The sequence below is a fragment of the Kazachstania africana genome, chromosome 4 (genome assembly GCF_000304475.1).
Source record: "Kazachstania africana CBS 2517 chromosome 4, complete genome".
In the NCBI taxonomy this organism is placed as follows: Eukaryota; Fungi; Ascomycota; class Saccharomycetes; order Saccharomycetales; family Saccharomycetaceae; genus Kazachstania; species Kazachstania africana.
In genome coordinates, this window is record NC_018943.1 from 291959 (window position 1) to 313459 (window position 21501).

Sequence of the window (21501 nt, forward strand, 5' to 3'; positions counted from 1 at the left end):
GTTAGCTTTTTGATCCCTCTTAGACGGCTCTATGTGAAGGGTCATGGGAATTACTGATTTTTTGAAAGTACATATTGCAGGATCCGACTTTAATCTACGTTGTTTATCTCTAGATCGCAAAAAGAATATCGTTTTTGAATTCAGTCAGTTGATTCTTTATGTTGTTGCATATATAATTGTATCCAAATTCCAATATGGCATGCTGTTTATACTGAATTCAAAAATTTCAAGACGGGTTTACAGATTGTATTGCAAATTCTGGTATTACATCCCCATATTGGGAGTGATTAATATAGGAATTGCAAACTCAATTTCTAACTTTCTATTTCATGTGTTTCCGCCATTTTTGAATAGAATTTCTACAGTACTTGAGGTTCTTTTCTACTACGAAATTTTGCAGATGACCTTCAGTAAGGAAGGTAATATTAAGATTTATTTTACGAATGATAGCGAAGAGTTGTTAATAATGAATTCGAATCAACTCCTGACAACGCTGATAATATCTAATCATCGCAGTGTTGTGGATTATATATTGATAAATGTCCTATTATACCGAAACTTCAATGGCAATTGGGAATCTATGTCAAGATCAGATATTTTGAAAAGGGCGTGGAATGAAACTCTTAACATTCATCCGCAAGCAAAGTTTATTTCTTGGGGAGATATATTCAAATTGCCAACTCTCTACTTACTTATAAATATTTTGACTAAAAATGAGAACCATGTGATTGATTCTGGCAACATTATACGTTACTTAAATACTTGGGGAAATCAAGTTTTTGTACTTTTTCCAGAAGTGAATATATTAACAACTGAATTGGGGATTATTCAGAGAAAGATCAACCAAAATTATTATCCTCACGTTATGAAATATTATAATGTTCTATACCCAAGATATAAAATGTTCGTTAATGTGATAAATGCTTTTGCTCAGCTTTGTGACATAAAAAAATCTCTGCTGAACAGAAAACTCATCTATCCTCGTCATATCATATCCGAAGCAACAGTACGAATAAGCAATAAAGTGGATAAAATCCTTAAAGAAGATGATTCTATACCATTGGTATTTGGTAATTATGAATCCGTCGGACAGCAGAATGAGCTTCTAATTAATTCTAAAGATCAGAAAATATTCTTGAACAAGTACTTGTATGATTTATCAGTTGTATATTATAAGGCAAAAGTGGTTGAGAAGTCGCATGATCATGTAAAAGGAACATTGAAACCACAAAAGGGCGTTCAACTGGAACAAATTGTGCCCTCATTGTTTGATATATTTTTTGCGAATTATAAGAGAGGAAGAGATCCAATTATAGTCATTGTGGATATTCGCAGGCATAGAATAGATCAGTTATTACCGTTAAAGAATGAAAAACTGGAAAAATGGCTCGAGATTCTATGGATGAAAAAGGAAAGATTAATTATTGAGAATGAAGCTAAGATTTCTTTAAAATGAGAAAAAAACAAGTACTTGAAAAAAATGCTTATGTAACATTATTTAAAACGATGATCCTTTTTCCAATCTCGTAGACTATCCATTATATAATGTAATCCTATTTCTTCTTTGGTCCTCCCAGTGGTTCTCCCACATCTTTACCTCTTAATCGGACGCCCAGTGCCCTTTCCAGTTTTCCCAAAACTTGTTGGTTGGCTGTAGCTCTTCCTGATTCATAATCGTTTATAATATTGGGTTTCTCATTGACTTTCGTTGCCAATTCCTTCTGTGACATTTTTTTTTCGGTCCTAATTTTTGAGATTGTCCTACTCACTACTGGATCTATCTTTTTCACTTTGACAATATCAGTCTCTCTATCAACCTTTGTAAGTCTCTGACCTTCAGTGTTTTTCAATTTCGAATTGCCCGTAGTATACTGTTTTTTATCTACAGAAAGCACCATACCTTCTCTTTTAGCAGCATTGATTTCACTCTGCGTCCTAGCGACATTGCTTCTGGGGCCCGCTTGACCAGGTCTTCTGGCTCTTTTGCCGATGATTGTGGTTGATTCCCATTCAGACATTTGCTTTGAATAGATAGTATGATCGTCCTACCATAATATTGTTGCAATTAAGTGACAAGTCTTGTGACATCAAATGTTTGTTTTATATGTAGTTTCTTGAAGGACTATTTTAAGACAGCGACAAATGGATGGGTTAGTTTGAAAGAAAGGGTACCCAATGAAGCTAAAATTCAAATTTATATATTTTGACTTTGATGTCATTTAAGAGGAAATGGCAAGAGGCCAAAATGGCTTTATATAAATGCTTTTTTAGACCCAATAACCCATTCCCTTGACAACTACCGTCTCATCTAACTTCCGTGGCCAAGTTTCTCTACAAAGGAGCGTATCCAGAGTGAACGAAAAAAAGTTCATTCAGTCTTCAAATAATAGCTACTATATACTTCTGCCTCAGTAGTGTTATTGAGGTCACATAACTCCAGATTATGTACAGTTTATCCTACTGATTGGTAAAGTGACTGTCGTCTCTTTTATTCATTTTTCTGACATTTTCCACAATTTTTATTTTACCCGGTTTGATGTTAACGTATAAAACGACGACTTGGCGCGTCTGGGCTGAAATTTGGCTGAGGGAAAAATGAATACTAATATGGAACAACAGATATTACATTTAACTAGAAAGGATCATCGCTTTTTAAAGGGCTATAGTATCCCATTCATAGCTAGTGAAGCATTCAGGAAGAAGCAATTGGAACTGTAGGAGGTGATCTAACTATAGTAAAGATTATTCCGCAACACATATAGTTCTTTTCAAATATTTATAGGTGAAAAAAAAAAATTCGAGATTTCGACTGTTGCAAAATATGATATCACAGAGTTCTATTCCTGAAGTAAAAGAAGAAGTGATAGGCTATGCTTTAAATGAACGTAAGTTGAAGCTATCTCAATTCCAGGATCTCGGCCCTCCAGATTTAATCACTTTAGTAAAATATCTAGAATCATCCAGTACAGCAGCTAGTACGTCTGCAACGTCTAATAAGACCAATGCTGCCGATTCTCAAAGTATTTCTACTACAGATCCTGCCACTGCACTGAATGATTTACATTCCCACGATAAATTGAAGGGCGAAATGGGCACATTTTTCTATTCTCTGGGCGCAGACACTTCTGATCCTACATCAGTGTCTATTTTCTTGAAAAAAATTGCTGATGCAATAACTGAGCAACCCCAAGCATGGTTTGGCAAGAGAAAAAATTTCCAAATTGCTAGAATTTCCTTATCAACGTGGAATACCTTCAGAAAATGTGATATGAACGTTGTTGTTCATATCCCAGGTACCGTTCAAGTTTTTATCTTAGACTCTAATGGAGAGAACCTTCCGATTGATCCAAATTCAGATGAAAACGGAACAATTTGGGCTGAAGCGTTTGTTAGTGGAGTCGTTAGATCACTTATGTTAATGAAAGACAATTACGAAGACGGTGAATTACAAAATCTTGTAGAAACACTAATCGTTAGTCCCTTGACTTCTGGTGAAATTGAAAGTGTCGCAGAAACTTTCATTGATTCCTTCCCATTGGTATATGAAGTGGGTGATTTACTAGGAGCTCCTTACCATAGTATAAACATATCAAGAACCAATAACTATTTGGTAGAGACTTTGCTCGAAATTGTCAAATTGACGCATCATGTCCAAAAATGTCGCACGATGCTCGAAAGTCTGATGGTCAAACACCCAGAGGTCGTAATCATTTTATCCAGACTTCTATTAGAAAATGATTTGGAGGTTGATGCCGTTGAATTAATGCACCAACACATGGAAATAATTGAGAAGTCCAGTAACAAAAGTACCAATTTTAGCGCTGTACCTTATCAATTTCCACTAGATTATAAGTCTGAATTATTATGCATCCAAGCGAGATTTTTGTTAGATAATATGAAAGACTACGAACTTGCCCGTGCGCTGGCACAAGAAGCGGTACATTGTACACCAAGCGAATTCACACCATGGTACTTATTAACAAAAGCGTACATCAAATTAAAGGATATTGAAAACTCGTTACTCACATTAAATGCCTGTCCAATGTCTACTCTCAAAGAAAAGTATGTTTTAAAAAGGGTGGTATCCTTCCCTTCAGAATCTTCTCTACATTTACCATTACCTGTGGATGTCGTACTTGATGAAGTAACATCTTTGAACCCACAGGAGATTCAAAAAGAACATAAATCTGCAGATCCGGCCTTGGTCAACTTGGCTGCTGCAAATTTGAAATCCACATATCAATTGTGTTACAAACTATTAACTGAGATTGTACAAATAACTGGTTGGGAAAGTTTGCTGAAATATAGATCAAAAATATTTGTTATGGAAGATGAATACCAAAGTTCTTCAGAGGAAATAAATAATGGTTCCACAACGAATACAGCATCTTCAGTAAATGCTATGACAGTCGCTGCCAATAGTACCACTGTAAATACTAGTACCAACACCGTCAATGACACCTTGAGTAGTAGCTCATTATTACGTGCTAAAAGATTATGTGAAAGATGGCTTGATAATTTGTTCATGCTATTATACGAGGATTTGAAAACGTACACCTTGTGGCAAACGGAACAATTGTATTTCGAAGCACAGAATACCAATTATAACAAATTAACTTTCGAATGGGAATTGTTTGGTTTATGCGCCCGCCGTTTAGGTCATTACCCAGAGGCTGCAAGAGCCTTCCAAAGGGGTCTTTCTCAAAGATTTTCATCCCAATCTGCGAGAAAACTACTAGAATATTGTATCAACGAGCGTCAACGTATAAGGCAGTTAGCTGGCTTACCAACTTCCGATATGACCTCCAGTCAAATTATAACCAGGGTGAATGAGCTTGACATTTCAATCATTGATTTATGTGTGAAAATATGTTGCTGGAACCATCGTTGGTATATTGAATACTCAACACAATTGATCGAAGCCATGAGCGTTGTAGTACAAGATTTAGGTTTGACCAAAGTATCTAATGAAATTTCTGCAAGATATCCCGAGACTGTGTTTACATTGGTAACTGAAAACATGTTAAACTTTTTCGAGAAATATACCAACGACTACTTTGATAGTTGAGATCCAATACACGTGCATGTCAAGATGGAAAAGTGTTGATATAGAGCTGTGATTTAACACCCGAAAAGTATGTACACACACACGTATATATATATATATATATATATATATATATATATAACTATGTGCATATATGTACAGTAGTAATTCATTCATTTTATCCAATTTTCATAGAATAAGCCGGTAAGCAAGCAGTCGGATTTTTCGTTCTGACACCTCACCAGGAATGGAATCGCTTCTTCTGATATTGTAAACAAAAAAATAACAATCCATCAAGAAAAAAATTCGAAATAAACGTGAGATAAAAAGTCGAGCCACTCATTATAACTTTACGTACCACTCAATATAACCACAATAACTAATACTGACACATTAGCTCAGAATATAACACAATTAACATGGAGCTCGATTTTGCAAAGATTCAAGAAGAGCGTTTGCCCACTCTATATGAAGTCCTGATCCAAAAGACCTCAGTCCCGGTAGATCTCTGGTCATTTTATACCTATCTCTCACAATTTCCATATGCAATAAACTACTTAGATTTCTGGATTGATTTGATGGCCCATCTTCGACTTTCCAAAGATTATATCAATGGTATCAGAGGCTCTTTACTTGAAGAAAGTAACTTTAATGAGCTTGAGAACCAACAGTCTAGTCAGGAAGACCAGAATTCTAATAGTGAAAATGTATCAGTAACTACTTCTGTACTTCTGAATGCACTCATGGAAGAAGGCCACTTAGATTTCGAGAATCCTGATCGCGTTTCGAAATTTCTGCAAGGTAAAGCTGATTATTCGCCGAAATTATCACAGCTTCTAGATGGTTGGAAACGTCATTCAGGCATCTATGACGCCAACAACAATCTTAATATTGACAATGGCAATCTGCCCACACTCTTAGATGAAATGTTAAAGAATAAAAGTAAAAGAAATGAAACCTCCCAGATAACAACGAAACAACTATTGAACAATGCATTACAAATCTGTAACACATATTTATACTCTACGGAAAAAAGCGCGAAATACTTAAGTAATATTTCAGAAGAAACAAGAATGAAAGTACTAGATTCAGTTGTAAATCAAAATCGATATGATCCAGAAGTATTTGAAGAATTAAAGGCAACCACATATCAACTATTGGAAACAGATTGCTTTCCAAAGTTTTTAAGTACAGTGGCCTTACATAATATTCATGATGAACTTTCTGATTGGAGATTTCACTCTGAAAAAGGCGCTATAGACAATACTACGCTGCGATACAGAGGTTCAAGATCACCATTTTCGAACCATACTACTTTAAGTAGGTTAATTTTTGGCTTGGTTTGGTTAGGAATAGGCTTCTGGATTGGCTATGTTCTAATTTTCCTGAAATATAGCAGGGCTATTCGTGTTGTTACAGTAGTACCTTTTGCAATTGGCTGTTACTTAATCATATGTGGTATGTACCAAGTGGATATCATATATTCCTGGTTTGGAGTTACGCAGGTACTTACATACAAAGACAGCGATAGCAAAATACTTAGGTCGAACGATGAAGAACATACAACTACTAAGGAAAAAGTTCCATTCCTAATTGCCTTATTAGGTGGAGGAAAGAGGACAGTAAAAATTGAGCATACATTCATCAAAAAATTATTACAAAGAAGAGGTCTGTGGTGTTTACTGTTGGTGGTGATATCAACAGCAATATTTACGGTAATATTTAGCTGTGTACCTGGATTCAGAATATAGACTACTATATAACAAAATATCTTGTTTAATATGACATGACCGGTGAGCATGAAGCCTCATCCAATTTTAATCCAAATTAACTTACCCTATCCTAAAGTTTCAAAAATACAAAAAATAAATCTCCGCGACGGGGAATTGAACCCCGATCTGGCACGCGACAAGCGCCCATTCTCACCATTAAACTATCGCGGATTTTTAAGAAGAAAGAGAGCACTCACGCTGGGGGTCGAACCCAGAATCTTCTGATTAGAAGTCAGACGCGTTGCCATTACGCCACGCGAGCTCAATTTCTGATTTTTCAGTTCTCGAAAATAAATGTTTAGAGAGTGTACAACATGTTGGATTACATGAAACTGACACACAACAGGGCTGGCCTACCTAGTTCATAATGAATTTTACAAATTAAGTTTGTGCTGCCAGGTACTAAATTCATCAGGTCTTTACTAAGAGCTGTTAGCTTGATTTAATAAAGTTTTTCGGAGGTGAAAGAAGACGTCAAAGAGAGTGACAGCTCTGTAACTTTATTGCCACGTGACCACAAATGCCTGAGGTACGCCATTAGAGTATGAGGTGAATATATTGCAGAGATCATGAAGGCATCGTGGTTCCAAATTTTAGGTCCTCATCTCTCAGATTTTCAGTAATAAGTTTACGTTAGAACGACGATCATAAAAATTGAGCTTAATTCGCAGCAAAATTTAGTTTGATTAGAAGATATAGTGCAGCTACTCAACTTGCACACAATAACATCAAGTATATTAACGGAAGGGGTTTACGGTTCTATTTTGACCAGAGATTTTTACGGACGCAAAATGTTTGATAAAATAACCTGCCCTAAGACTGTCCATCTGCTCTGCACCATTTCCAAATCTTCAGAAACAATATCGAGTTTCGGAGAGAAGACTGTGGGATTTACACAGCTTTCGATGGTCGGTAGATAATATTCTCTTAGATTAAGTATGATGTTCCAGATACCCATCATCGATGGAGGACTTCATATATTCAGTTACGAGCTAGTGCAAATCCAATAGAATTGGGGCCAGGGAAATTATTGAATGTTGTCTCTCCAATGGAACTTCCAAATCACAAAAGGCTATCCACGGTTTCCAAGAAAACATGTTCTATAGAGCCCGACCGATTTTCCTCGCAACTTTTATCTTATTGTTGAACAGAATAGTTATAGTAATCAGCAAGTTAGCGATGATACAGACTATAGGCTTGCATAACAAACTCATTAACAGCTAATATCATTCTATTTTGCACTTCGAAGCAAAAAATTTAGGTTTACTCTACAATAATTGCTCAGTAGCTTGGCTTCACTTTCTGGCACTCTCTTTACGTTTTCTCAGATGATTCTCCAAGTATCTTTCACAACAAATATGCAACAATGATTGCTTTCCTCATTAACGGATTATTTTACAATTGATATCCTCTCTCTGTATTCCGACACGTTGTATTGTCTTTTGCAGGGACGAATACCACTAAGGCAACCAAATGATATTACTCACCTCAAAAAATAACAATGCCCTCTCAAAGTCAAGACCTAACAAGTTTCACCTATTATAATCCATCAAGCTACATATGTTGGTCTCAGTACGAATGACAGCTTTTCTTATGACTCACGTATACACTTTCGATGCCATTGCGACAGTTTTTCCGGATCGCCCTCATCTCCCAAAACTGAAAAATATGACTAACTTTATGGTCTACTAAAAAAGTTATATAAGGAGATGCAGATGAGATAAATTGTAATCTCGATCTTCTTTCATCTTTCATGTTATAATTTTATATAAATCAAAACTTTAATCAAACATTGATATTCAATAGAGTATTAGAATAAATATCTAAGAATATATCTTCTTACTCGAATATTAAGATTTAAATAATTTGAACTACTTTTATAACTTGTATGTTTAAATTTTCCCTATCAGAATTCACCTGCCAAGACTACATATCTGACCACATCTGGAAAACTAGCTCATATTAAATTGTCTCATCAACATAATAAAATAAAAAAAAATGTCACAATCTGAAATCAAAGCAATTTTCGAACTTCAAAATGGACCAAAATTCGAGGGCATCTCATTCGGTTCACCAGTTTCTACTTCAGGAGAGGCTGTTTTCACTACATCACTTGTTGGTTATCCAGAATCTATGACTGATCCGTCATATCGTGGTCAGATATTGGCCTTCACCCAACCATTGATCGGTAATTATGGTGTTCCTTCTTCTGAGGAACGCGACGAATTCAATCTGTTGAAATACTTTGAATCTCCACATATCCATGTGAAAGCCATAATCGTCGCTGAATACGCTTATAAATATTCTCACTGGACGGCTATCGAATCTTTAGAAGAATGGTGCAAAAGAGAAGGTGTTGTCGCCGTCACAGGAGTCGACACTAGAGCTGTTGTACAGTATTTGAGAGAACAAGGATCATCTTTGGGTAGAATTACTATTGAAAATACAGAGCCTGTGGAGTTTTTCGAAACTTCCTCTACTCATCTCGTCAAAGAGGTTAGTACCAAGAAACCATTCCATGTACCAGCATTGAACCCGGTGGCTAATGTCGCAGTAATTGACTGTGGTGTGAAAGAAAATATTATTAGATGTCTGGTTTCAAGAGGTGCAAATGTCACCGTGTTTCCTTTCAACACTAAAATTCAAGATATTGCGGCTAGATTTGACGGTGTCTTCTTATCTAATGGACCTGGCAACCCACAAATGTGCAAAGAAACTATTGATAATCTTTCCCAACTTTTAGCAAACGGCGCATTCGCTCGTCTTCCAATATTTGGTATTTGCCTTGGACACCAACTTCTCGCTTTAGCATCTGGAGGAAAAACTGTGAAGATGAAATACGGGAACAGAGCTCACAACATTCCAACTAAAAATTTGGTTACTGGAGAATGCCACATCACTTCTCAAAACCATGGTTATGCTGTAGACCCTGAAAGTTTATCAAGTGACGAATGGAAACCATACTTCATTAATTTGAATGACAACTCAAACGAAGGCATGATCCATTTGAAAAAACCAATTTTCTCTACTCAATTTCATCCTGAAGCAAAGGGAGGTCCATTAGATACAGAGCCTCTTTTCGATAGATTTTTTAAGGATATCGAAGAGTACAAGTTATATCGTTTGAATAACGAACCACATTTACCTAAAACTGAAATTGTCAACCAAAAAAATCTTAATGCGATCATACACGCCAAGGAAAGAGTATTATTTTAAGCCCAAATACGTAAACCTTATATACTTTCAAGTAGAAATACATACTATTCTAAAATATAATCGATAGTTGAAGTTATACTTTTTTCTAGCTATTTGTCACTACGCGTTTATATATGCCAAAGTAGACGCAATAAATGAATATAAAGATGGAAAAAAAAAGTAAAAATAAAATTGATAAACAAGAAGAAAGAAATTGTCAAGTTAATATAACCCCATATTTTTGGCGTAATTTCGAATATTATACGAACCAAACTCCAGATAAACACATATCATAGCTAATGTCCGAGGATGAGCAGAGGGATGACAGTTACTGGCAAGAAAGAAAGTCACGTTTTTTATTAGATGTAGATCCCAAGCAAGCCAAGCAGAGAGATAAGAATGATACGTACAAGAGATTCCAATATCTGTTATCCTTGACGGATTTGTTTCGCCATTTCATAAGTATAAAGGCCAAACATGATAAGAGGATGCAAAAACTACTAAAATCGGTTGAGGGAACATCAGCATCATCGTTAAATAATAATACTGGAAAACTTTCAAGACACAATAGAAAATCTGAGAAAGAGGAAGATGCAGAATTAATGAGGGAGGAAGAAGGTGGAGATGATGATACTTTTGACGAAGTTGACGATTTTGTAACTGAATCGCCTAGTTTTGTAAAATCAGGAAAGTTAAGAGACTATCAGATACAAGGTTTAAATTGGTTAATTTCACTTCACGAACACAAGTTATCAGGTATATTAGCGGATGAAATGGGTCTAGGTAAAACTTTGCAAACCATATCATTCTTAGGATACTTAAGATATGTTAAAAAAATCGATGGCCCTTTCCTAGTAATCGTACCGAAATCAACACTACATAATTGGAAGCGTGAGTTCAACAAATGGACACCCGAGGTAAACGTCTGTGTTTTACATGGTGATAAAGAAGCCAGACGTGAGATTGTACATGATACAATTTTAGAAGCTAAATTTGATGCCCTGGTTACATCATATGAAATGGTCATTAGAGAAAAGAGTGATCTAAGGAAAATAGCTTGGCAATACCTTATTATAGATGAGGCACATCGTATTAAAAATGAACAAAGTGCCCTATCTCAAATCATAAGACTCCTTTATTCGAGAAATAGATTGTTAATTACGGGTACTCCGCTTCAAAATAATTTGCACGAATTATGGGCATTGCTAAATTTTCTTTTGCCGGATGTGTTTGGTGACTCTGAAATATTTGAGGAATGGTTTGAACAAAACAATTCAGAGGAGGATCAGGAAGTGCTAGTTCAACAACTGCACACCGTACTGAACCCATTTTTATTGAGAAGAATCAAGGCTGATGTGGAAAAATCCCTTTTGCCAAAAATCGAAACGAACGTTTATGTAGGTATGACGGATATGCAAATCCAATGGTACAAATCTTTGCTAGAGAAGGATATTGATGCTGTTAATGGTGCTGTCGGAAAAAGGGAAGGTAAAACAAGGCTGCTGAATATCGTAATGCAATTGAGAAAATGTTGCAATCATCCATATCTATTTGAAGGTGCAGAACCGGGTCCACCATACACAACTGATGAGCATCTCATTTTCAACTCTGGTAAGATGATTATTCTCGATAAACTATTAAAGAGACTGAAGGCGAAGGGTTCCCGTCTCCTAATTTTCAGTCAGATGTCAAGACTTTTGGATATCTTAGAAGATTACTGCTACTTCAGAGACTACGAGTATTGTAGAATTGATGGTTCCACTTCTCATGAAGAACGTATAGAGGCTATTGATGAATATAACAAACCTGATTCAAGCAAATTTGTATTTTTATTGACCACACGTGCAGGTGGTTTAGGTATCAACTTGGTTACGGCAGACACCGTTGTATTATATGATAGTGATTGGAATCCTCAGGCTGACTTGCAAGCTATGGACAGAGCTCATAGAATAGGACAAAAAAAGCAAGTATATGTTTACAGATTCGTTACTGAAAATGCAATTGAGGAAAAAGTGATCGAACGCGCTGCTCAAAAATTAAGACTAGATCAATTAGTCATTCAGCAAGGTGCTGGTAAGAAGACAGCGGCTCTCGGTAATACAAAGGACGATTTGGTGGAAATGATCCAATATGGTGCAAAAGATATGTTCGATAAGAAAACTTCGAATATAACGGTGGATGTTGATATTGATGAAATTTTGAAACAAGGCGAAATGAAAACTAAAGAGCTGAATTCCAAATATCAATCGTTGGGTTTAGATGATTTACAAAAATATAATGAAGTCGACAATCAATCTGCATATGAATGGAATGGGAAACAATTCAAAAAGAAATCCACTGATAAGGTACTAAATTGGATCAACCCATCCAAAAGGGAGAGAAGAAGAGAACAACAAACATACTCTGTCGATGATTATTATAGAGAAATAATAGGAGGAGGTGGTCCAAAATCATCAAAGTTGACACCTCAACCTAGAGCTCCTCGTGCTCCGAAAGTTATTACCGGTCAAGACTATCAGTTTTTTCCTAAAGAGTTGGATGAACTACAAGCGAAAGAGCAACTATCATTTAAGAGAAAAGTTGGTTACAAAGTCACTTCTTATGATATCACTGGCGCAGCCGACTCCGACGATGAAGTAGAAGAAAAGGATGAGGCAGATGAAAAAAGCAAAGATGTAGAAGACTATGATTTAAATCGAAAAATTAAAGAAGAGCAAGAAAAGATCGACAACGCTCCTACTTTCACAGAAGAGGATGAACAAGAAAAGCAAAGGTTGCTATCTTTGGCATTTAATAAATGGACGAGGCGTGATCTTTTGGCATTTGTCAACGCATGTGCGAAATACGGCAGAGATAATATGGTTAAGATTAGAGATTGTATCGATAGTAAGACTCCTGAAGAGGTTGATGCATACTCTAAGGTATTCTGGGAGAGATATAAAGAAATAAATGGTTACGAGAAGCACATAAATACAATAGAAAATGGTGAGAAGAAGAATGAAAAGTTAAAGTATCAGGAAATGGTTTTACGGAAAAAAATAGAACAGTATGACTTTCCTCTACAGGAGATGATGATCCAATATCCCCCTAATAATGCAAGGAGGACTTATAATTCTTTAGAGGACAAGTTTATTCTTATCACTGTAAATAAGCTCGGACTTTTAACAGAAAGGCTGTATGAAAAGTTGAAGCAAGAAATCATAATGACAGATCTTTTCACCTTTGATTGGTTTATAAGGACGAGGACAATTCATGAATTATCAAAAAGAGCAAATACCCTGCTGACTTTAGTTGTCCGTGAGTATGAATCACCAGATAGGTTTAAAAAAAAAGAAATAGACCCAACACTAGAGATGAATCTAATACACCATCTGTTAGTAATATAGCAAGCTCCACCAACATTACTAATACTTTCACGGACATGCCTGCTCCACTGGTTGGTCAAAATCTTCCTATATCTACAGGTAGTGACGAACATTCTGATAAGAAAATGAGGACGTGAATGATTTTTTTATTTATCAAAGTGTGTCATGATTTATAAATATTATATATTTTATAGTGAGTTCAAGCGTAGATGCAATGGGCCTTCTATGAGATGTAAGGACATTCTTAAAGCAACAATCCTCAACGTAGCAACTGGCTCAATCTCCTCGACAATTTCAGTATATATGAAACGGTTCGACTCAGCTTTAATTTATTTCACAGAGCGTGTAATGAAATAAACTTGAAACCACTGCCGTCTATATCCCAAGGTAGTTATGTTAGAGAGAAGCTTGAATTTTCCATAGCCAACGTCTCCTGGTAGCGATTCCTACTCGTCTAGATAGCTGTCTTATCATCAAATTGTTTCAGTCTCTCTTCAATGTTGTTACACCTTTCCAGAAACTCTTTTTCATTAGCTTCGAACTTTTCTTGTAAGGCTTTCAACGAATTTTCGATATCGTTAGCCAGATCAAAAACAGTTACAGTCTCTTCCTCCTTAACAAGTTTCTCATCACTTTCTAGTTTCAAATCCCTGTTCACTTCTTTTGTCGTGGTAGAATCAACGTTTGAAGAACTCATAGCTACTTCAATGGCTATGTTTTTATTCTAATTACTCGAGAAACCTTTTTGTGATAGTTCTGATCTTAAATTTTCATATTTTATATTCGCGATCCAATATGCTTTATTGAAAAACTAGTGATGAGGTTGAACCCAAGTAGTGCAATACAAGTTATTGATATTTTGGTAGCAGGGGATGCTCGAACGGATGCTCGAGAAGAAGCAATCTTACAATGAGTTGATTAAACTTTTCATAAAGCAAAACCAAAAAATATCCCAATCATCAGTTTTTCAGGGAAATTTGTACGAGTATACAGTGGTAAGAGAATTGGAGGAAAAACTACATATGCAAAAGCTGGAGAAAATTGGAGGAGCACATGATGAGGGGATTGATGTGATAGGGAAATGGGACTTAGTACCTATCCGTGAGAAAATGGATCAACTTCTGGGATCTCTAAGTCCAATGTCTAAGAATACTGATCTATTTTATGAAAAGGGAGAGGTAGCTGCTGGTTCAACAGCTCGCAAAAATATGTTATCTCAACCACTTAATATAATGGTACAGTGTAAGGCATTTACGAAGGCGAAGATTTCTCCAAAGGAGATAAGAGAAGTGATAGGTACATTTTCTACCAAAGTGCCAAATAATCAGCGAAAAAAATCAATAGCTCTAATTTGTTCACCTCATTTACTTACAAAAAGTGGATTAAAACTAATAAATAGTACCAATTTTGCTTTGATCTTTCTTAGAATTGAAACGATGAGGCTCCTGAATAATGAAGAATATGATGTAGTGAATTCTGGAAAATTGTTGAACTACTATGAAAATGCTTATGCGTCAAAACTTTTGGAGAATTACAGAATAAAAGAATGGATAAAACTTTCTGCTTTCTCAATTTAATGAATGTATGTAATATTGAAATTTTATAAAGGATTATTTATTATAAAATAATTATGGAAAATACCATGACTAAAATGTTTATAGAAAGATGTAATAATTGAAGTGAATCGAATAAATCTAAAATTTCTTCCATTTGAATCCGACTGCAAAACTTCTTGATGCAAAAAATGACATTGCAGCGGCTAGAGTACCAATACTACAGTAAATGATATAATGTTCATAGTCAGCATGTGTAGCATTGTGGATTATGGCACCTGCAACTGGAATACCGAATAAAGCAGTAAATGAGACGATGAAGTACATGGTGGAGTAACGTTTACCAAACTCTTCAGTTTTTGAAATTTGACCACAACAGACAGGTAGTAATGAGAAGATGCTACCGGAACAGAATCCATAGAAGGCAGCGATCACATATAAGCTCTTCAAATCTCTACCAAATGGCAACCATCCTACAAGCATTACAATGGATAATGCCACTAAAGTGGCTATAGCAACGTTGAATCTACCAAAGGAATCACTCAATCTACCTGGAAGCCACCTACCTGGGATACCACATAAATTCATAACCATGATTAAATTGTATGAATCAGCTTGAGTAACTCCACGCGTTAGAGCATATGAACTGAAGTACGTTGTTACGGAAGTGAGTGATAATTCACCGAGAGCTGTTCCCAAAACACAAAATAAATATTTCATATCAGTGAAACCTTTTGCATCAAAACTGTTGAGAAGGTAAACTTTATAGACATGCTCTAATTTTGCTTTAATTGAATTATCCTTTGGTGGATCTATGACATTTGGTAATCTTTCTTTACCAAAGATGACAGCGAGAGTTAAAAGAAATAGATGAATAAAACCCAATACTCTGATACCCCATATGAAACCGTATAATTTGTTCGTGTCTGATTTCAGAGCGAACATTTTACGCAAGATAATTGGTAAAATAGCACCACCAATACTTCCTCCAAGAGTTGAACAAGCTGTAGCGGTACCACGTCTTCTTTTGAAATAATGGGCAGGACAACTGATAAGGGGACTTAAGGCAATTCCGCTCCCGATCCCACATGCAATTGAATACGATAGAATGAAATGCCAAAACTGAGTACAGTTAGCCATGGCAAATATACCACCTACGTGAATTACTGTGCCAACAGCGACAACTTTCTTAAAACCGTTTCTATCAAAGTAGGTTCCACTAAAAATACCAAAACTGAAACAAATGAATATGAAAAGAGAGAAGATCCAACCTATAGACGACGAACTATAGGAAGACAGCTGATTTTCCTGGATGGATTCTTCAATGACACTAGTGATATTGACGATTCCGAAGATTGGAATCAAACCGCAGAAGCAACCAAAAGTGACAAGCCAAGCCCTCAATCCACCTTCTGGGAAATCTTCCTCATCAAAAGTGAGAGATTTTTCATCCTCTGACTGTTCTTCCATAAATGAATGATCCCCATCCAGACGTGTATTTCTGTTGATCAAATTGTTAGAGTCATTACTAGCGACACTTTTATGACTTTTTGTTTCTTCCATAGATGATGAAATCATCTCACTAGAACTAGATGCATGCAAGCTATCTGATTCATCACTATCTTGATGTAAACTTCTAAGATTCAAAGATGTGGTAATTGATGTTGCCGTATTGCCATCTTTCATGTGTTCCATAATAAAATAAAAAAGGTCTTCTTTGCCTCCTAACTATTTGCAAAAAAAAGACTGCTATGTCAGCTTTGACTTCAATATGTTTTATAGTTTGGATTGAAAATCTTCTCGAGAACAAGTTTCCTTATGTTCAATATTTTCAGTACTGGAAAAAAAGCAAGCCAAGATGCTCTTATATAACCTGGTAAAAAAAGAAAAGGACATCACTTATTCAGTGACATATTTTTTTTCTATAGATCCCATAACTCGTACTAGACAAGGGATAAGACAAACTGCTGTGGTATTACTTCCTCTTCCCACTGACTGACTGACTGACTGACCATCGCTCGAGCATTTTAACAATGATGAGTTTCCCGAATCTTCTTTGCCTGTAGAGAAGGAAATCTTTTTGGAGGGGTTCGAGAGCAGCGAAACTCGTAGGCAAGGAAGAGAACTCCCTAGCCCAACTTCCGCTTCCGCTCTACTCTTGGCAAAAAAGGAACCGGACGAGTTCCTGTTAGAAAAAGCCTACGACGTTTTCTGTGCAAGATTTGAAGGAACTGGCTATCGATGGGAAATGCTGCACTTCGGAAGGAGTTAAAAAAAAAGAAAAGGACAAAATAACCGTGAATAACCGAGATGCAGAAGATGTTTAGCTCTTTCGTTAATTAATTGACCACTTTGTGTGACTCCTCATCGCCAGTCTTGTGAGACTGGATCATCCATCAAGACAAGTATTTAAGTGCCATCACACACATGTTACCAATGCGATGAGTAATGCTCTTTATTATTTTTTTTTGAATATGTGCGTATGAGCCACTATAATACTTGTTCCTGGTGAAGAAAATTGCACCCCCCTTGAACTATTTACTGAATTGATGAGCCTGTTTATTGTTCCGTTTAAATGACTTCCAATTTTGTCTTCTGCCCTTCGTGTAAAAAATAAAGTTACAAATTTTAACTACATGCATTGAGATTGATGAATCCCTTTTATATAGATTATGAATGTACGGTAATGTATTAAAACTCTCAATATGGGTATTTACTTATCCTTCATTCTAGTCCCCCTATTGAAATAATTTATGCTCCTGTTATATAGATTTGCCCCATTTCTGATAACCATATAACCCACATACAGTAAGGACCAAGCCAAAAACTTGTCTGAAATTTAGGTTTGATTCCCAAAGTAATGCAGCTGTAATAATAACAATTCTCTTCAATATATTTGCAATAGAGTAAGTCACTGATGATAACTGACCAAGCAGTTGGAACGCTAACATCGCCTGGAAAAAATGAATAAACCCATGAAGTAGCACTAGTATGAATACTTGCCATGTCAAATCATTTGCCATTCCCCTTCCTTGAACCAATTCGTTGGTCAAGAAAGGTCCTAACGTAAGTAAGAACCCAATACAAGAACAATAGAATAATATAGTTATCTTATCCAATTGTAATGGTGAGTGCGTGTACGATTTATCATAGTCGGAATTCTTGGATGGTAAAAGGTTGACCTTTTCCGCTTTCTTAAACGCTAGTATACCTGCTGCAAATATACTTTGACAGACAAATATAATCATAGAAATAAAAGCAAAAAATATCCCCAAAAATATTTCAGAACGTGTGTTGGAAGATGCTTTATCACCACCTTTCGACCAACACGTGATTATAACACCACTGACAAGCAATAATAGTGTGCAATATGTCATTCTTCCGTAGCCCTTTCCCTTCCATACCTTGTAATAAAGTACAGTGGCTATGGGCGATAAAGCTTTTATGGAATGAACTAAAGAAATGGGAATCACTGAAGTAGATTTATGGGAGGTGACGTGTCCCACAAACTGGAAAAGACCAAGAGGAAGAGTAGTCCTAAAAACTGTTTTTGAAGGATCTAGGAACTTATCAATAATTGACCGGTTGAAATTACCATCCAAATAACTTGGCAGTATGCCATCCGGGAAATTATTTAAACATCTTGATAAAGATGTATGCGTTAACCTTGGTTTTTGTAGATGATTCACGAATATTGTAAATAAAAGGCACATGACTCCACTAATAAGAAATTGTAATTCTGTCAATGCAACAGGATGAGGGAAGCTATAAAGAATAAGCTTAGACAAGTTGCTTGAAATTGATGACGTTATATACCAAAGCAAACACAGAACAGTGATTTTATAATCAATTCCTGACCAAGCGCCCTCAAAAAATCTACTTTGTACATTTTGCAATAGCTCATTTTTAATACTATCTAATTTGGTAATAAATGCATCAAAATCATTAATATCCCTAAGCTGTCTACCATCTTTTGGGTGGTATTTCGAAGAAGATGGGCTCGGTATCTGATATAGAAATGGATCATCTAGATTCTTGTGAATAGACTTGCGCCGTTTTATGGTATACGCGTTTGTAACTGAAGTCCCTACAATACTCATCGATTATAGTACTATGTTTTAGTTGTGCAAATAAAGTATACTATAAGTATCTTTAAAGATGATAGTCAAAAAATATTGCGATGCAGCCTCTTGTGAGATTTGTTACGAAATCTGCGTATATTTAACTGATTGTGCCACGTAGGTTGCAACCCTTGTCTAAATATACACCTTGTTATGATCGCAGCTAAACTTCAATAAATACAATAGACGCTATTTGACGTGATCTCTGATATCATCGATCGCTCTTTCTTTTTCAAACAATGAAAAATTTATCAATACTGCCAGTCCGCTAGAAAATTAAAAAAAAAAATAAGAATCACGCTATAGTCCCTGACGCAGGGGAAAAGGGTCCTCTGGTATGCACAACAATTTCACAAAAATCACCCATATTCAGCATTTAACTGTATCAGATTGCACGTATTATTGCATCAAAAGGAATCGAAGGATTCGTTAATCATTCTTCCTCGGGGTTGAAAACGTACTGCAGACTCTGTATCCTGTTTCTGGCCTGAACTTTAGCTTGAAACTTCGCTAGTTTTTTCTTATTTGACCGTGTACCGTGGAATTTTTGGGATAACTTTTTATATGCTTCTTTAGTAGTTAATTCATTCCCACGATTATCCTTATACACCAAATTAATCTTAGGATTGTAATCCTCCAGCAGTTCATCCTGTACTTCGTTGAGACTCTGTTGCATCTTCTGTTCTTCACGATCCTGGGATGTCTTTGATTCATTCTTGGAATATTTATTCCTGACGTTACTCAATCCTTTTTCCAGCATACGTTTACGTGTTTCTTTTGCTGCAATATTGTGCTTATGTGCCAAGAAATCATCAGCTATTTCTGTATTTGTCTGCGAACTTCGACTTTCAGGGAAAATGCTCTGACCTTGTAGAAATTGCAACGTAGAAGCTATACCACCGTAAAAATTTACCGACGATGATTTACTATGATCGACGATATCGTTATCTACTCTTTTATTGTTGAGATTGTCAGGAAGTTCTACTGTAGCAAAAGCGTGTCCTGTCGTATTCTTACCTATATGATCTGCAAAAGTTTCTGGAGCAACTTGTGTACCCTCCAATACATTGGAAGATAATGAATTAAAGAAGTCAGCTCTCTCGTCCAATATTAGCTGTGATGAAATATTATGTAATCTAGAAATCTCTCTTTTGCGTTGTTCATTTTCCAAAGACTCTTTTCTTATCTCGATTGCAAGTTCATCTGCAGATTTTCTTTCAACAAGTTTCTTCTTTGGTTTTATGATATTTTCTTCAAAATCATCGATGTAAGTCGTACTAGTATCGTCTTCTTGAAGGTCTACCTTTACCATTCGGTCCGGCAAAATAAGCTTTTTTCTTCTGTTACTACCAGGATCATTTCTCGTTTTTCTTTTCTTCAATTTTATGGGTTTGAAATCACCTTCTTCTGCTGAAGCATCACTTTCATCAAAGATAACTTTGATCTTACCATCAAGAGATGTTGATTCCTGCTCTTCTGATACTTCTTTAGGTTTTACTTCGGCTCCTACAGCAATAACTGAACCACTTTTATGACGCACATTCTCCTCCTTTTCCTCTTCTTGAGCAATCATTTTGCTCGAAACGTTCAGTACCATTTTATTTCGTTTTCTTTGCTGATTCATTTTACGCAACTCAAGGTGCTTAGCGGCCCGCTGTTCATGCATCACATTTTCATTTTCTAAAACATCTATTGGTGCACCTTCATCCTCAGTTTCAAATATACTACTGTCCTTCAAGGTCAGCACCATTTCTTTCCCCGGTAAAATGGTTCCAATCGAATTAGAAAGCTGCACCTCTGTTAGGTCATCATCTTCATTTTTCGTCTCATCGTACCTTAACTGAACGTGTGCCTTCTTCTTAGTGCCAATATCTTGCAGCCAGTTTTTCTGAAAGTCATCATCATCTTTTAATGAGGAATCCGGATTATCTGAGATCAGATTGAAAGATGATTTTAAGTTACCTAATTTCCTTTTTAACCTGTCTAGTTTTGACACGTCAATAAAATCATTCTCCTTTTTTTCCTGTTTGATAATCTTATCACCTAATGGGATAGGTTTGAGTCCCAATGATAGTCTGATTTTGTTTGTCTCCCCAACAGAAAGGTCCTCTCCATTAGAAAAATGCTTATCTTGTTCATTTTCTTGCGAAGGCCCCCTTTTGAAGCCAGTATTACCGTAGCTGGACGAACAATCTTGTAAGTTTCCTATAGGTTCAGCCATATTTAGGAGGTATGACTTAATAGTGTGTATCGTTTTAAGACCATTCAATAATATGGTGTACCTGTTCTTTTCTTTAAAATGTGATGCTCTTCGGATTGCTTCGCTTTTTCAGGTTCCTTCCAGAAATTGTAAAAATATCTGCAACGCCGTTCACATATCGAAACAGTAAGATATACTTCGATCAAACAAAATTTCTAACTTCAATTTAATGTATTTTTTCTTAAAAG

General features: G+C 36.0%; 11 protein-coding genes and 2 non-coding genes across 13 annotated transcripts, besides 1 other annotated feature; 6 read left to right on the plus strand and 7 right to left on the minus strand.

Moving 5' to 3' along the window:
• Positions 1 to 43: 43 nt before the first annotated feature.
• MUM3 (Mum3p) lies at positions 44 to 1456 on the plus strand (the record flags this gene model as incomplete). The annotated part of the gene is made up of 1 exon (XM_003956878.1): positions 44 to 1456. One exon carries the CDS (start codon positions 44 to 46, stop codon positions 1454 to 1456), a length of 1413 nt encoding a protein of 470 aa, XP_003956927.1.
• Positions 1457 to 1553: 97 nt separating this feature from the next.
• Positions 1554 to 2018, minus strand: MBF1 (multiprotein-bridging factor 1; the record flags this gene model as incomplete). Its single annotated transcript, XM_003956879.1, has 1 exon — positions 1554 to 2018. One exon carries the CDS (start codon positions 2016 to 2018, stop codon positions 1554 to 1556), a length of 465 nt encoding a protein of 154 aa, XP_003956928.1.
• Positions 2019 to 2821: 803 nt separating this feature from the next.
• BUD7 (exomer complex subunit) lies at positions 2822 to 5068 on the plus strand (the record flags this gene model as incomplete). The annotated part of the gene is made up of 1 exon (XM_003956880.1): positions 2822 to 5068. One exon carries the CDS (start codon positions 2822 to 2824, stop codon positions 5066 to 5068), a length of 2247 nt encoding a protein of 748 aa, XP_003956929.1.
• A 398-nt stretch (positions 5069 to 5466) lies between these two features.
• Positions 5467 to 6798, plus strand: RAX1 (Rax1p; the record flags this gene model as incomplete). The annotated part of the gene is made up of 1 exon (XM_003956881.1): positions 5467 to 6798. The coding sequence occupies one exon, from the start codon at positions 5467 to 5469 to the stop codon at positions 6796 to 6798; it is 1332 nt and encodes a 443-aa protein (XP_003956930.1).
• Positions 6799 to 6918: 120 nt separating this feature from the next.
• KAFR0Dtrna1D lies at positions 6919 to 6990 on the minus strand. The gene has a single exon. It is a non-coding gene; the product is annotated as a tRNA-Asp (tRNA).
• A 19-nt stretch (positions 6991 to 7009) lies between these two features.
• Positions 7010 to 7081, minus strand: KAFR0Dtrna3R. Its single transcript has one exon. It is a non-coding gene; the product is annotated as a tRNA-Arg (tRNA).
• A 1626-nt stretch (positions 7082 to 8707) lies between these two features.
• Positions 8708 to 8785: a sequence feature (Short protein (KAFR_0D01500, CCF57796.1) was converted to a misc_feature.).
• A 32-nt stretch (positions 8786 to 8817) lies between these two features.
• CPA1 (carbamoyl-phosphate synthase (glutamine-hydrolyzing) CPA1) lies at positions 8818 to 10035 on the plus strand (the record flags this gene model as incomplete). Its single annotated transcript, XM_003956883.1, has 1 exon — positions 8818 to 10035. One exon carries the CDS (start codon positions 8818 to 8820, stop codon positions 10033 to 10035), a length of 1218 nt encoding a protein of 405 aa, XP_003956932.1.
• Positions 10036 to 10313: 278 nt separating this feature from the next.
• On the plus strand, positions 10314 to 13400 carry ISW2 (DNA translocase; the record flags this gene model as incomplete). The annotated part of the gene is made up of 1 exon (XM_003956884.1): positions 10314 to 13400. The coding sequence occupies one exon, from the start codon at positions 10314 to 10316 to the stop codon at positions 13398 to 13400; it is 3087 nt and encodes a 1028-aa protein (XP_003956933.1).
• Positions 13401 to 13833: 433 nt separating this feature from the next.
• Positions 13834 to 14076, minus strand: BIL1 (Bil1p; the record flags this gene model as incomplete). The annotated part of the gene is made up of 1 exon (XM_003956885.1): positions 13834 to 14076. The coding sequence occupies one exon, from the start codon at positions 14074 to 14076 to the stop codon at positions 13834 to 13836; it is 243 nt and encodes an 80-aa protein (XP_003956934.1).
• Positions 14077 to 14251: 175 nt separating this feature from the next.
• Positions 14252 to 14956, plus strand: RRG7 (Rrg7p; the record flags this gene model as incomplete). The annotated part of the gene is made up of 1 exon (XM_003956886.1): positions 14252 to 14956. The coding sequence occupies one exon, from the start codon at positions 14252 to 14254 to the stop codon at positions 14954 to 14956; it is 705 nt and encodes a 234-aa protein (XP_003956935.1).
• A 117-nt stretch (positions 14957 to 15073) lies between these two features.
• MCH5 (riboflavin transporter) lies at positions 15074 to 16627 on the minus strand (the record flags this gene model as incomplete). The annotated part of the gene is made up of 1 exon (XM_003956887.1): positions 15074 to 16627. The coding sequence occupies one exon, from the start codon at positions 16625 to 16627 to the stop codon at positions 15074 to 15076; it is 1554 nt and encodes a 517-aa protein (XP_003956936.1).
• A 1067-nt stretch (positions 16628 to 17694) lies between these two features.
• SLY41 (Sly41p) lies at positions 17695 to 19032 on the minus strand (the record flags this gene model as incomplete). The annotated part of the gene is made up of 1 exon (XM_003956888.1): positions 17695 to 19032. One exon carries the CDS (start codon positions 19030 to 19032, stop codon positions 17695 to 17697), a length of 1338 nt encoding a protein of 445 aa, XP_003956937.1.
• Positions 19033 to 19486: 454 nt separating this feature from the next.
• SNU66 (U4/U6-U5 snRNP complex subunit SNU66) lies at positions 19487 to 21274 on the minus strand (the record flags this gene model as incomplete). Its single annotated transcript, XM_003956889.1, has 1 exon — positions 19487 to 21274. One exon carries the CDS (start codon positions 21272 to 21274, stop codon positions 19487 to 19489), a length of 1788 nt encoding a protein of 595 aa, XP_003956938.1.
• Positions 21275 to 21501: the final 227 nt, after the last annotated feature.